The sequence below is a fragment of the Balaenoptera acutorostrata genome, chromosome 20 (assembly GCF_949987535.1).
Source record: "Balaenoptera acutorostrata chromosome 20, mBalAcu1.1, whole genome shotgun sequence".
Lineage (NCBI taxonomy): Eukaryota > Metazoa > Chordata > Mammalia > Artiodactyla > Balaenopteridae > Balaenoptera > Balaenoptera acutorostrata.
This window is the reverse complement of record NC_080083.1, coordinates 10199398-10212364: the sequence shown is the minus strand read 5'-3', so window position 1 is coordinate 10212364 and position 12967 is coordinate 10199398. Positions and strand designations below refer to the sequence as shown.

Genomic DNA, 12967 nt, shown 5'->3' with positions numbered 1-12967 from the left:
GAAACGCTTATTGAACCGATACAGAGTTAGTGTCTGTCATCAGCTGGTGGAGGGGGTTAGTGAGCATGCCCCCACCCCCCGTCCCCTCCCCACCATGGGCACTGAAGCCGGGAGTGGCTCCACCCTTCCCTCCACTTTGGCAGTAATGAACTGGGAAAGGCCCTGGGGCAGGGAGGGGTTCCAGGGCAGGAAGACGAAGGGGGAGATGGGAAGGCCCAGGGCAGAATCTGGTCCTCCTGGAGTAGGAGGCTGGCCCCAGGCATCCTGGCAGGAGTTTTGCTTCTCCTTTGTAGCAGTGGTTTGAACTGGGCAGCGAGGAGGATGAACTTCTCTGGACCCTCTTCTGCCTCCCCAGCCCGGGCTTGAGAGTGTCCTCTTTCGCTGCTTCTCAAGAAAGGGTCCTCTGTGACTTCTCTAGTCCCCTCCGGGGATGCCTGCCTCCCCCAGGTCTCAGAGGCACTGCCCTCGGTCCTCAGGGTGAGGGGGCAGGGAGCCAGATGAGGTGGAGCCCAGCGGCTGGTGACCTCTCCCGGGCTGGAGCTGCAGCTATGTCCACACTTCTAGGGGTATCATGCCTTCCTTGCTACCCAGGGGGGGCAGCAAAGACTCATCCTCCAGGAACTTGAGGGGGAAGTGGACCAGGTGGCCCTGGACCTGGGTGAGTTCAGACCGGGCCAAGGGAGGGCTGACCGTGGCCAGCGGCTCCGCGGCCACATACTCCCGGAGTGCCCGCAGGGAGCGAGTGGCGTTGGACGGCAGGCAGCGGAAGATCTATGGGCGAGGGGCATGGAAACCAATAAGGCTTGGGGAGACTGCCCAAGAGTCCAAGCCCAACTGGGCTAGACGCCCCCATGCCCACCATATCCCTCTACACTGACCCTGAGCCACTGAATCTCATGATGTCCCCAGACCCTCATCCCCTTATGAGGATGGCTGTGCGGGGGCTCCTCTCTATCCCACCCTAGACAGGATAATCCGTGAACTTCCCCCTGCCAGCACCCCTGCCCACCCCCCTTGCCCACCTGCTCATAGATATTGGCATTGCTCTCAGCTGTGTCTTGCCATGACTGGAAGAAGTCATCACAGACAGGGTCTCGGAGATCCAGGTCTGGCCGGCCATCTGCCCCGAGAATCATGCTGCGGGAGAAAGGGGTCCCAGCAGGGCCAGATTAAGATCCTTTGAAATCCTGAATACCAGAAAATTATAATGTGCCTACCCAGGTATTTCAAAATAGAAGCAATGTTAAACAGTAAAATAAGTGTAAACGAGTCCAACAGAGCTTTAATTTGTCTCTACTTTGGCGACTACTTTAATGCTTTAAAAGATATACCAAGTTACTTTTGAAATATTTGTTTCTCATTTTTTTGGGATCCCTGCTTTGCCGGTACCTTAAACTGGATGAGTCTGCCTCTTGGGAAATCCAGTACTACCTCTAAGCAATCCTCACACTTGCTCAAAAGGCAGACCCTCCCCCTTTCCACCTCTCCCACTACGCTGTAGCACCCCACCCCGGCTCTACCTGAAGCAGTGTTTCCGCAAACTCAAGGCAAACCTGCCCGCCTGATATTCCACACCATTCATGAGGGATGCCTCCATCTCCGTGTCCTCGATCAGCACAGCCAGCTCACTGTCCCGCTTCCCCAGTAAACTCCGGTCATTGATGTTTGCGGAGCCTGGGTGGGGGTGGGAGGGGTGCAGGACACACTGTGTCCTCCTGAGCCCAGGAGACCCCATCACCTCTACCCAAGAACCAGCCTGTGGGCAACACGCCTTCTTTGGCCTCCATCCCCAACTGGGCCTCAGCTGCGATCTCCATCACCCACCTCCATCCCCGTTGCCCCTGGCTGGGCCCTGCTCCACTTCTCCCCACCCTCCTCTCGTTGCCGGGGCCGAGATCCAGCACTGACCAATGATGACTGTCCGGTCATCTGCAATGAGCATTTTGCTGTGGATGTAGACGAGCTCTGAGACCGGGTGCCTACCCAGCTCTCCGTGTGTGCGAAGCCCACAGATGGAAATATAGTCCCGCCATGCTGTCCCCACTGTGAGTAAGAGATGGGGGGAAGGGGAGTGAGGTGAGAGGTACTCTCCATGTGCAGACAGAGCCCTGTCCCATCTACCTCCTCACTTCAGAAGCCCTGGTCTATATACTTCTCTCTGCAGTGTAAGGCCACCTGCGGGCTCAGGCAGTAGCCCCAGAAGCATGCAGGAGTGATAGCCTCCTTCCCTCCATCCCTGGGGCTCCAGTCCCTCAATCGCCCCCTCCCCGGGGATCCAGGGCTTGAACCCCCAGCTCCCAGCACTCACTGGCTGCTTTGAGGCGATGTAGAATTGAATATTCCCCACGACACAGCGTCCTGAGGGAAGAGAATGGGTGAGGGAGGTGGAGACTGGGGAGGAGATGGGGGATGTCAGGAGAGAGGTGGACCTCAAAAGTCCAGCAAGAAGGGATCAGGACGGAGTCAGGATGGAGGCATAGGTAGGATGGGGCCATGGAGAGGCAGAGTCTGGCTGAGGGGGGCGCCGGGGGTCACCTGTAAGTGAAGTGCAGAATGGCCTGGATGGAGTTACCACCACCTGTGGAGATGTCGCCCTCGAACCCGGGGAGCAGGGGCAAAAGCATGTAGACTCGGAAGCACTGCCCCTGTCTGGGGAGGGGTGGAGTCAGAGGTGTGACCTCTCCCCCAGGCCCCACCCATCCAGTTGGGCTTAAACCACGCCCACAATCCTCACACTCTGGCTGGTCCATCTTACTTGTGGGCCTTCAGGATTCTGTCCACAATCTCATCGCCCACCTTGTTCAGCACCGTCCGCCCATCTGAGCAGCTAATGAAGAATTGATTCTGGGGCAGGGACCAATGACAGACATCAGCAGTCCGGCCCCAGCCCCTGCCCTCAGCTCCCCGCTGCCATCCCCACCCCCAGGCTCCAGGCCCTGGCCCCAGGCTTCTGCATTTCTCCAGGCCCAGTTACGCCAGTCCTCAATGATTGATGCCACTGACATCCTAAGTCTCTCCCCTGGGATGTCCCCTCCGTCCTCTGCCCCACCCTCCCCCCAGTCAGACCTCAATGTAGAGGAAGTGCTGGCTCTCCCTGATGGTGTGCAGGTAGGCATTGAGGATGGAGTTCTCCAAGGTCCCTGCTGACCAGCGGTCCACTGACCGCAAGACCTGGGGGGGACGGCGAATATGCGGTGGCGCCTGAGCCCGGGAGAGGAGGGGTCTGGCGGGGGCTCTCAGGTCAGGGGGCGTGGGCCGGGGCACTGGGCTGAAGGGAGGGAGGCGAGGGCAGGCTGAAGTCGGAGCCTCACCTGCACGGTGGCGCACTGCACTCCCGGGAGCATGAAAGGGAGCTGGTTTGCGGTGCTGGTGGACTTGGGCAGCAGGTAGGGGTACATGGGTATCTTGTACTTGGCCTTGGTGTTCTGAGGAAGAGGGATGGCAGAGTCAGAGGGAGGTGACGAGCTGCCCCAGGCTCCCTCCCGCCCTCCAGCCTCACAGGAGGGAGCAGGAGGGATCCAGCACCTTGGTGAAATTCCAGCGCTGGATGAAGTGCCGGGCAAGGTCCCTGGCGGGTGAGCCATGGACCACCACCCCGACGTCCCGCCATGGCATCCGGGGGGTGGTCTCCCTGTCAATGAAATCTGGGGGTCCCAGGAGAGTCAGGGGAGAGGTCAGGGATGGTCTCTTGGGGACACTTGGGGCAGGGAGGAGGAGGAGCCAACCCGAGGGGAGGGTGCATTACCCTTGACCCAGTTCATCCCATCCTCAGTCCCAGCCCTGCCTTCTGCCCCTGCTCCCAGCTCTCACGGGCTTTGGAGGAAGGGGACTCCTACCCTCAAAAGGCCGATCCAACTGGACCCAGTCCTTAGCGATAAGATTGCTGTAGTCCTTGCCCAGCCAGAAGAGTTGGTTGTGAGAGAGGTCTGGTGTAGCTCGAGGGTCTGAGCATGAGGTGGGAGGCTGTAGGGGGAACACACCCAAGCCAGGGGCAAGGAGAGGTCACGGGGCCGTACAGAGCCAGGCCAAAGAGAAGAAAGGAGCACTGGAAGACTGGGAGACAGAGAGACACAAAGTAAGAATGAAGCAGAGAGAGTTTGATTCCCTGGTCCTCCCCTTCAGATGCATTTGAAATCCCTAGAGGAATGGGGGGAGGGGTGGGTAACGGACGTGGGGAGGGGACTGGGTCATAGTATATTCAAAGCAGGTTCTTGGGGTCCCAGAAAGGCCAAGGAACCCTGAGTGTGGGCTTGGAATGACTGGAGGGGAAGGCTGGAGCTGGGAAGGGGTGAGGATTTAGGTTAGCTGAGTTTGGGGGAGCTCAGGAAGGCCTTGGGGGATTACCTGGGGGGCAGCTGACTCAGAGGAGTCCCCAAGGTCAGTCAGTCTGTAGTGCAGGTCATCCCAGCGGCCATAGGCGAGGTCCAGCCCCCCCAAGAAGGCCACTCCTTGGTCCACCACCAGGAGCTTCTCATGATGGGCCCACAGAGTCACCTGGTCTGGGTGGCGCATCACCTGCAGCAGGTGTGGGCGAGTTCATGAGGGTGAGCTTAGGTGGGAGAAGAGGAGGTGTTGGGGGAGAGAATGGAAAGACGGAAGGATGAGATGCTCAAGGAAAGGGAGGGCTGAGGGGATGGGAAAGTGTGGTGAGGAGGGCTGCAGGGAAGGGGTCTCTGAGGCCTGAGAGTCACCTTTACGTTGGGATGCAGTAGCATCAGAACCTTCTTGCTATAGTCACTGTTGATGGCCAAGGCCAACTCCACTTCCTTAAACAGCAGTACGGACACCCGGACACCCTCCTCCTGGTGGTCAGTGAGGAAATCAGATCCTAATGCCTCTCTTGGAATGACCCCTTCCCACCCTCCCAAACCCTTCCCCATGCTCAGGATTCCTGTATATTCCTCCTCCCTGACTGAAGGTCCTCAATGCTCTGCCATTTACACCCTGCTTTGTTGCTTACAGCAAACCTAGATTGAATATCATCTATCTGCTCAACCATCCACACATCTACCCGCCTACCCAGCATTTTCTATCCACTCATTTTCCCCAAAATTTACTCATCCCCTTATCTACCATCTATCATTCATCCATCTACCTACCCACTCTCCTACTGATCCACCTTCCCAACCTCACATCCTTCTATCTATCTCCCTCTCCATCATCTACCCATCCATTCACCCACCCACTCTCCATCATCCACATATCTTTCCTCCCACCCATCAATATCTATGGATGCTCCCAACATAGCAGACACTATGCCTTGTATTGGAACTAGTGATATTAATCAGTCCAGGGAGAGAGACAGACATGTCCACCCTGCAGTAACACAACAGAGTGTAATGGATACTGGGAGGAAAGTCTGTACCAGATAGAGGAAGGGCAAGAACAGGGAGGTGTCAGTTCTCCTTAGGGAAGGGGAGGCGGTGATGTTTGCCAGACACTGAGCCAGGATGGGCATATTTCCTCCTCCTCAAGTTTCAGATTCCCTGCCTTCCCCCATGCTACAGTCCCTTCTAACCAATCTTCACCCACAGGCCACCCCGCCACCATACCTCCCCTCCAGCCCAACCACTCTCCTCACCGCCTTCTTCTTGAGCATAATGTCCAGTCTCCAGTCATCTGAATGGGCCGGACGCTTCAGGTAAATCTCAGGACTCAACCTGGGATTCAGGGCAGGGGGTAAGGGCAAGCTAAGCTCCCGACAACAATCACTCCTCCCCTTCCACTCCTTTTCTGACCGATAAGCTGATCTGTTGCAGGCCCTATCCTACCGCTTCTTGCTCAGGCTTTTTCCCCACTTACCACCAGCCTGTGATGAAAATCTCTTCTTGAGCTCGCAGGATGGCATCAGCTGCAGCAGCAAAGTAACCTGCCCCATTCACAAACCTGGGGGAGGCCAAGCCAAGGAGGTCAGGGGAGTCAGAAGCCAGAAAGCTCTGGAGAGTGAAGACCGGAGGACAGTCATGGGTCAGAGGTGACAGCAGGGTCAAAGACCAAGAGTGATCAGAGGGGTCAGACAGTAGCAGGTAGATATATCAAAGTGGGATAAATTTGCCAGTATGAGCTAAATAAAATTACAAACTACAAAAGACACAACAAACCAAAGAAAATGACTAAAGATTGGGAAGATTAATACATCACATATAGGGCTTCCCTGGTGGCGCAGTGGTTGAGAGTCTGCCTGCCAATGCAGGGGACACGGGTTCGAGCCCTGGTCTGGGAAGATCCCACATGCCACGGAGCAACTGGGCCCGTGAGCCACAATTACTGAGCCTGCGCGTCTGGAGCCTGTGCTCCGCAACAAGAGAGGCCGCAATAGTGAGAGGCACGCACACCGCAATGAAGAGGGGCCCCCACTTGCCGCAACTAGAAAAAGCCCTCACACAGAAACGAAGACCCAACACAGCCATAAATAAATAAATAAATAAATAAAATTAAACTGCAATGTGGAACAAAATGCTTGAAGGCTTACATGCAAATGTAAATTATTTTTAAAAAATACATCACATATAAAGAGTTCCAACATATCAATAACAAAAAGACATATAGGCCAACTGATCAAAGAATAAGAACTGATATGGGAATTCCCTGGCCGTCCAGCAGTTAGGACTCTGTGCTTTCACTGCGGAGGGCACAGGTTTGGTCCCTGGTCGGGGAACAGGGTCCCACAAGCCGCACAGCACAGACAAAAAAAAAAAAAAAAAAGAGAACTGATAGTTCACAGGGGGAAAATGGCCAATCATAGATGAAAAGATGTTCAACTTCATCACTAAACAAGGAAATTGATATTAAAATGAATAACACTTTTTAAATTCACTAGATTGGCAAAAATTAAAATTGCAGGTTACATTCAATATTAGCATATGGGGAAGTGAGTATTCTCATAGTTTGTGAGAATATACATTGGTTTTATAGCTTTTTTAGAGGACAGTTTGGTAGTATCTATCAGAATATTAAATCCACATAGCCCCAATACCATTAAATGCACTTCGTAATTCTATATCTAGGAAGACATCCTATTAAGTGCTTAACCAAAGATTATGTTCATTGCAGTATCGTTTATAAGACTGAAAGTGGGAAATAATGTAAATGCCTAATCTCTAACACATGTGTTAAGTGAAAAAGTAAAACAAAGAAGAGACTGCATGATCTCATTTACATTAAAAAAAAAGTAACATATATGCTAAGCACATGAAAATATGCAGGAAAAGATCTGGGAGGATAAATATCAAACTATCACCAGGATTACTTCTGGGGAGAAAAATGGGATTTTGGGGAGAGGGTGTAGAGAAGAACTAAGGGCCGGGGGATAAAGGCTTGTGCAGAGAACTTTAATTTTTTACTTAATATGTTTCCGTATTGTTAGACTTTTAATAACTAACAGTCCTGTTTGATGGTGAAGAGCAGGGTCTTGACCCAGACTACCTGGATTTGAATACTGGTTCCACTGTTTACAAGGTGTGTGACCTTGACAAGTTACTTAACTTCTCCTTGCCTCAGTTTTCTCACCGGTAAAGTGGAAATAACAACTGTACCTGCTTCACGGGGTTGTTGTAAGTTCATAAACACAAAACACTCAGAACGGTTTCTGGCACACACTAAGTGCTACGTAAGTATTAGCTATGATCAGTTCTTATGTTAAAAAATAAATCTCAGGCTTCCCTAGTGGCGCAGTGTTTGGGAATCCTCCTGCCTATTCAGGGGACACGGGTTCGAGCCCTGGTCTGGGAAGATCCCACATGCCGCAGAGCAACTAAGCCCGTGCACCATAAATACCGAGCCTGTGCTCTAGAGCCCGCAAGACACAACTACTGAGCCCGTGTGCCACAACTACTGAAGCCTGTGCGCCTAGAGCCCGTGCTCCACAACAAGAGAAGCCATCGCAATGAGAAGCCCACACACCGCAACGAAGAGTAGCCCCCGCTCACTGCAACTAGAGAAAGTGCTAGCGCAGCAACGAAGACCCAATGCAGCCAAAAACAAATAAAAATAAAATAAATAAAATTTTAAAATAAATAAATAACTAAATCTCTATCCCACCCCTCTAGGTTGTCACAAAGCATCGAGCTGATCTCCCTGTAGGGAGGGTGGGAGGGAGGCTCAAGAGGGAGGGGATATGGGGATATATGTATACATACAGCTGATTCACTTTGTTGTACAGCAGAAACTAACACAACATTGTAAAGCAATTATACTCCAATAAAAAAAAACTCAACACCACCTCCAAGAAAAATTCTTTCCATGACTCCTCTCTGCCTATGATAAAGGTTAACCTCTTCAGCTTAGCGGGAGAGGCACCAATCAGACCCTACGACCCCCAGACTCTTTACTGACCACTGCTCCTCACGCTGCAACAGTAGTCAGTCTTGTGGTTCCCAAACACGTTGGGCTATTTCTAGCTTCTCTGCACAGACTGCCCTTCTCCATTTTCTTTATCTTGCTAAGGTTAACCTCAGGGTTACTGCCTTCTAGAAGCCAGTCCTGACATCCTACGCTGGGGCAGATGCCCCTCCTCTGTGCTTGGTACCCTATATCTACCACCAGCGTGGCAAACTCCCATTGTTTCGTGACTGAATCACCTACTGAGTCTTATCCCTGCCACTGGACCTGGCACATAGTGGGTGCTCAGAAAATGTTTATTAAATGGACAAATAAATCAGAGACATTTGAGACCACTGAGAACAGAGAGGGTCACTGTGGTGAAAGGAGGTTAAAAAGGTCACAGGAGGTAGGAGAGGTCAGGGTCAGAGATTACCCAGTTTGGGGTTCAGAAAGATCAGAGGGGAATCAGAGGGATCAGCATGATTAAAGAGGTCAGGGGGTCAGGGAGATTTGAGAACTCAAAGGAGGAGGTTATTGAGGTCAGAAGGGGTCAGAGGAGATAAAGAGGATCAAGGACTCAGAGAACACCAAGGAGGTCGAAAAGGCCACCGACAATTTCAGAAAGGACGTCAGTGTCTCACCACCGGGCCAGGGTCCCAGGCCGGGGTGGAGCGTAGCTTTCGTGCCGGTGCAGCTGTACAAAGTCTCTGCCTGGGCCCCGGGCCAGCTCAGTGATCTCCTGGGCCCACCACCGTGCCTGCCGGTAGCTGCTGCACTTGAGAATCAAGGACCTGGACGGAAACAATGGGTGGACCACAATCCTCACCCCGAACACCTCTGGCCTGGCTCAGAAACCTCCCCTTTAGCTATCACCTCTTTCTCACCTCCTCCCTTAGTCCCTACTTGACTTCACAGGGACAGGGAGTGTATCTGCCTTATTCACAGTTGGGTCCTTGGCACCTAGTATTGTGCCAGCCACTTAAGTTTGTTTTTTTGTTTTTTTGTGGTTTTTTTTGGCCATGCTGCACTGCATGTGGGATCTTAGTTCCACGACCAGGGATCAAACCTGTGCCCCTTGCAGTGGAAGCACGGCGTCTTAACCACTGGACCACCAGGGAAGTCCCTTAAGTTTGTTGAATGAATAAATGAATGAATGGAGTGCCCTATCTTTTGCACCAAAAGTCCTTCCCCCAGGCTTATACTCAACTCTCTTTCTCTGGGCCCAGCCTCTAAGAGCAGCCCCAAGCATCTGACTAGAACAGTTCTCTGGTTCCAAATCATGGCCGGCTCCAGGGAGGTGGGAACGCCTTCCTTTCTTCCATGGTCTCTTCCACTTAACTCCCCTTAGGGCCCCAGGCTGGCTCTTCACTCACCAGGTGTCTGTCCACACCAGGGAGGCCTTACCTGTGGGAGGTGTCGATCCGGACCCCATACCGTGCCTCTGTGCTCCTTTTCCCCACCTGTACCTTGAAGCCAGGGTCGAAGAGCTGAACAAATGTGATGGTGCCGGTCTTGAGGCACATGTACAGCAGGAAGGAGTCCTTCACCACCAGCCACCTGGAGTGGAAGGGCTCTGACCATTCCTCCATGCCCCTGGGATCTCCTTCCTCACCCCCACCCACTGCCCAGCGGCTCTGCTCAGGTCTCACCGCTTGGACCAGCGATAACAAACTTGGTCTCGGCCACAGAAGGTGAGGCCAGGAACACGGTGGCCACCTGAGCGCTTCCGGATCACCCCCTCCCTGTGGGGAAAACCAAGAAGAGATGTTGGATGAGGCTGGATGAGGGATCCAGACCTCCAGCCCACTGTGCACTGCTCTTTCCCTATCCTCATCCAGGGAGAGATCCAGATGTTGGCAGATGGCGGGTGAGGGGTGTCAGACACTCACAGTCCTTTGGATCCAAGGTCTGGGATAAAGGACAGCTGACTGACTTCCAGAAACTCTGTCTGCAGAGGAAGAAAAAGGCTCAGAGGAGAGACTCTTGCTTTCAGCCCCTCAGACTCCACCGACCCTGGTCCTCTGCCCCCTGCTCCATCTCAAGAGACCTGGCACCAGCCTCTTGACCTTACCATGGCGTGGTAGTTGCGGTAGAAAGACATGGTCAGGAGGCGGTTGAGGTAATTCTCCAGGTATTTCTGAAGTAGGGATGGGAAAGAGAGAGAGACAGATGGGACCAGAACCATTTGCACCCAAACACCTTCCCAGAGGACCTGGTGTCCGGTCCCACCTGTTTGCTGGATGCATGTCTGGCGGAGCCCTCAGGACCTGCTTGGCGTAGAGAGGGCATCTCTCTGTTGTTTGCCTCTTGGGCTGGAGAATAGGCAACGGCAAAGCTGTGGAAGGGATGGGGGAGGGTCAATAGGAGGATGGGAGGCTGGGTGCCTTGGTTCCTGAAGCACTGGAGGTAGGGTCTTGGAGGAGGCGAGGGGACCTAGAGGCTGGCAGAAGGAATGCGCCCTACCCTGAGGATGGAGACAGAAAAAGGTGGGAGGCTGCCAAGGGTACTTTGGGCATCCAGCCCTGCTGAGATACTGGCCCAGAACCATGGACAGGAAGAGCTGAGCAGGGAAGGTTTCCTGGTAACCGGGGTCAGAGGAGCAGGCCCAGTGGCCAGAGTTGGGGGAGGAAAGCAGCTGGGGGAGGAAAGGCTGTGGTCTGGGGATGAGACAGACGGAAAGCAGCAATGGGGGCTGGGGCAGTGACATCCCATGCTGCCCCGCCGTGAGGGGGCACGTGCCCTTCACAGGAGGCAGTCTTGTCCCCCTCACCGAGTCAGAGGGAGCAGACTCGTCAAGACTTTGTGTCTCAGGAGGTCCCGATGCAATTCCTGGAAATGACGGAACTTCTTCTTGGTTGTCCAGGTAAAGTCACCGTGAGTGAAGCGGACAGAATACAGAGTGCAGGTGCCCACCTGGGGGAGTGAGGAACTGACTGAATGGATGTTCCCTGGTTGGGTGGCAGCCCCCGCTCTGGCCAGCCCTCCCCTTAGCCCCCTCCCTGGTGCCAGCCCAGCCACCTTGGATCCACTGGTGTATCTTTCAGTGCCCACCACCTGGGCTATGACGGGAACCCCAGGGGCAAACACCAAGGGGTGAATTTTCAGAGGCTGGAGGTCGTAGATGGCCAGAAAGGGGTGCATCCGGTCAGCTGACAGGAGAGAAAGTGGAAGAATGTGGACTCCAGGAGGTCTCAGCCCCCTCCTCCTCCTCTCCCTGAGGGCGTCCTCCCTGTGTACCTGAGTCCTCTCCCTCCTTCAGAGTGTCCACCTCATCGGGCTCCATCTGTAACTGGCTGGAGTCCAGGTCACCCCCAGAGGGGAAGAGGCTCTCGGAGGTCGCCGCCATCCTAGGAATATGGGGAGGCCTCAGGAAGGTGACCTGCTTTGCAGAACCCTGCCCCCCATCGCATCCCCACGGTCTTCCATCTCCCCAGGTCCCCCGCTTCCCCCCGCTTGGCTCCCGCTGACTCCCAATCTCTCTGATTATGGCGCATCGGTCTGCAACGCCCTGCCAACCCGCCTCTAATCTCCATCCCCTATCTCGATCCTTCCTGCATCCGGAACGCCTGAGTCCCGCCTCCCGTCCCGTAACCAGGGTGCCGAGGAACACCCGGCCAGGCCCGGATGGCCCCGAAGTGGGGCAGAGCAGAAGCCAGGGGAGGGGCCCCGGGGGTTGCCAGGGGTCCCGAGCCACCGGGGCTCCAGCCAGGCCAAGCCAGCTGGAAGAAGGGGTCCAGGCGGGAATGAGGAAGTTACGCGTTCCCCGTCCGGGAGGGAAACCCCGAAATCTGAGCATGAGGCTGAGTCAGGAGGACCCGCAGCCCAAGCTCATTCCTGTCCCCGCTCGATTTCCTGGGCCCGGGATCTCAGCGGCGCCCCCTCCCCGGTCCCCTCACCCGGGCAGCCCGAGCCGGCGGCAGCGCGGCTTCGCGAGCAGAAGCCAGCAGAGTCAGAGCTGGAGCCCACACCCCAGAGGGCCAGGGGGCGGGCGCTCAGGGCCTGCCCTTGGGGGCGGGACGGCCCCCGGCCTCACCTCCTCGGGATTCTCGTTGGTCCTGTCCCGCCCCCGCCGCCCTCGGCCCGCCCTGCAGTCCTGCGTGCAGCCTGGGCGCTGGGGCCGCCCTCGGCTCTGCGGGACGGCGCTACCCTCTCCGTGCATCGGTGCGGCGCCGTCTGCCGGGCTGTCAGTCTGTCCCGCGCCGTCGGTCCGTGCAGGCCCGCTCCTCCCTGTGGGCGCTCGGCTCTGCGCACCCTCCTCCGCTCGGGCGCCGGCCCCCCCAGGTCCTCTCCGGCCACCGATCCCGCCAGGGACCCTGGCGGGACGCGCCTCCGCGGCAGGGACCTGGCTGTGTCCCCTTCCCGGGCCGGCTGAGAACCACATTGGGCCGGCCTAGCCAGCGTTTGTAGATGGAAGGAATGATGAAAGGCCCGAGGGCTGGTGGCCACAAATTCATTAACGTACGCAAGCTTGCATTCTTTCATTCATTCACTATTTACTGCGTACTTTCTCCGCGCCAGACTCTGAGCATACAGTAGTGAACAAGACTATCACGGGACTTGCTCTTCTGGAACTAACAGGCTAAGGGGAAACAGGAAAAATTTCAGGTTCTAATAGACAAAATATTTCATTGTTTTAAAAAGTAGA

At 55.0% G+C, this 12967-nt stretch overlaps 1 protein-coding gene across 4 annotated transcripts; it reads right to left on the bottom strand.

Moving 5' to 3' along the window:
* PLD2 (phospholipase D2) lies at positions 1-12354 on the bottom strand. 4 transcript variants are annotated; one of them, XM_057536487.1, is made up of 25 exons: positions 12219-12354; positions 11560-11669; positions 11341-11471; positions 11093-11235; positions 10552-10657; positions 10394-10459; positions 10212-10270; positions 9972-10064; positions 9727-9879; positions 8964-9113; positions 5803-5886; positions 5582-5660; positions 4692-4802; positions 4345-4515; positions 3837-3963; positions 3526-3644; positions 3312-3425; positions 3067-3171; positions 2756-2844; positions 2536-2649; positions 2309-2358; positions 1909-2043; positions 1554-1674; positions 1023-1137; positions 1-384 (listed from the first exon to the last, which is right to left on the bottom strand). In XM_057536487.1, exons 2-25 carry the CDS (start codon positions 11666-11668, stop codon positions 40-42), a joined length of 2889 nt encoding a protein of 962 aa, XP_057392470.1. In that variant the 5' UTR covers position 11669; positions 12219-12354; the 3' UTR covers positions 1-39. The 4 variants fall into 4 exon arrangements, with proteins under 4 accessions (XP_057392470.1, XP_057392469.1, XP_007166560.2 ...); XM_057536486.1 differs by having other exon boundaries at positions 1521-1674; positions 12219-12353; XM_007166498.2 differs by having other exon boundaries at positions 247-771; positions 1521-1674; positions 12219-12353.
* Between the last annotated feature and the right edge of the window lie 613 nt (positions 12355-12967).

Bases quoted from the DNA above. Each gene is read 5' to 3' on its own strand.
- PLD2 (XM_057536486.1), bottom strand. From the start codon at position 11,668: ATGGCGGCGACCTCCGAGAGCCTCTTCCCCTCTGGGGGTGACCTGGAC. The intron at 11,236-11,340 runs GTGGCTGGGCTG...TCACTCCCCCAG, and splicing joins GATACACCAGTGGATCCAAG to GTGGGCACCTGCACTCTGTA. The intron at 4,516-4,691 runs GTGACTCTCAGG...CACCTGCTGCAG, and splicing joins TACTGCATCCCAACGTAAAG to GTGATGCGCCACCCAGACCA.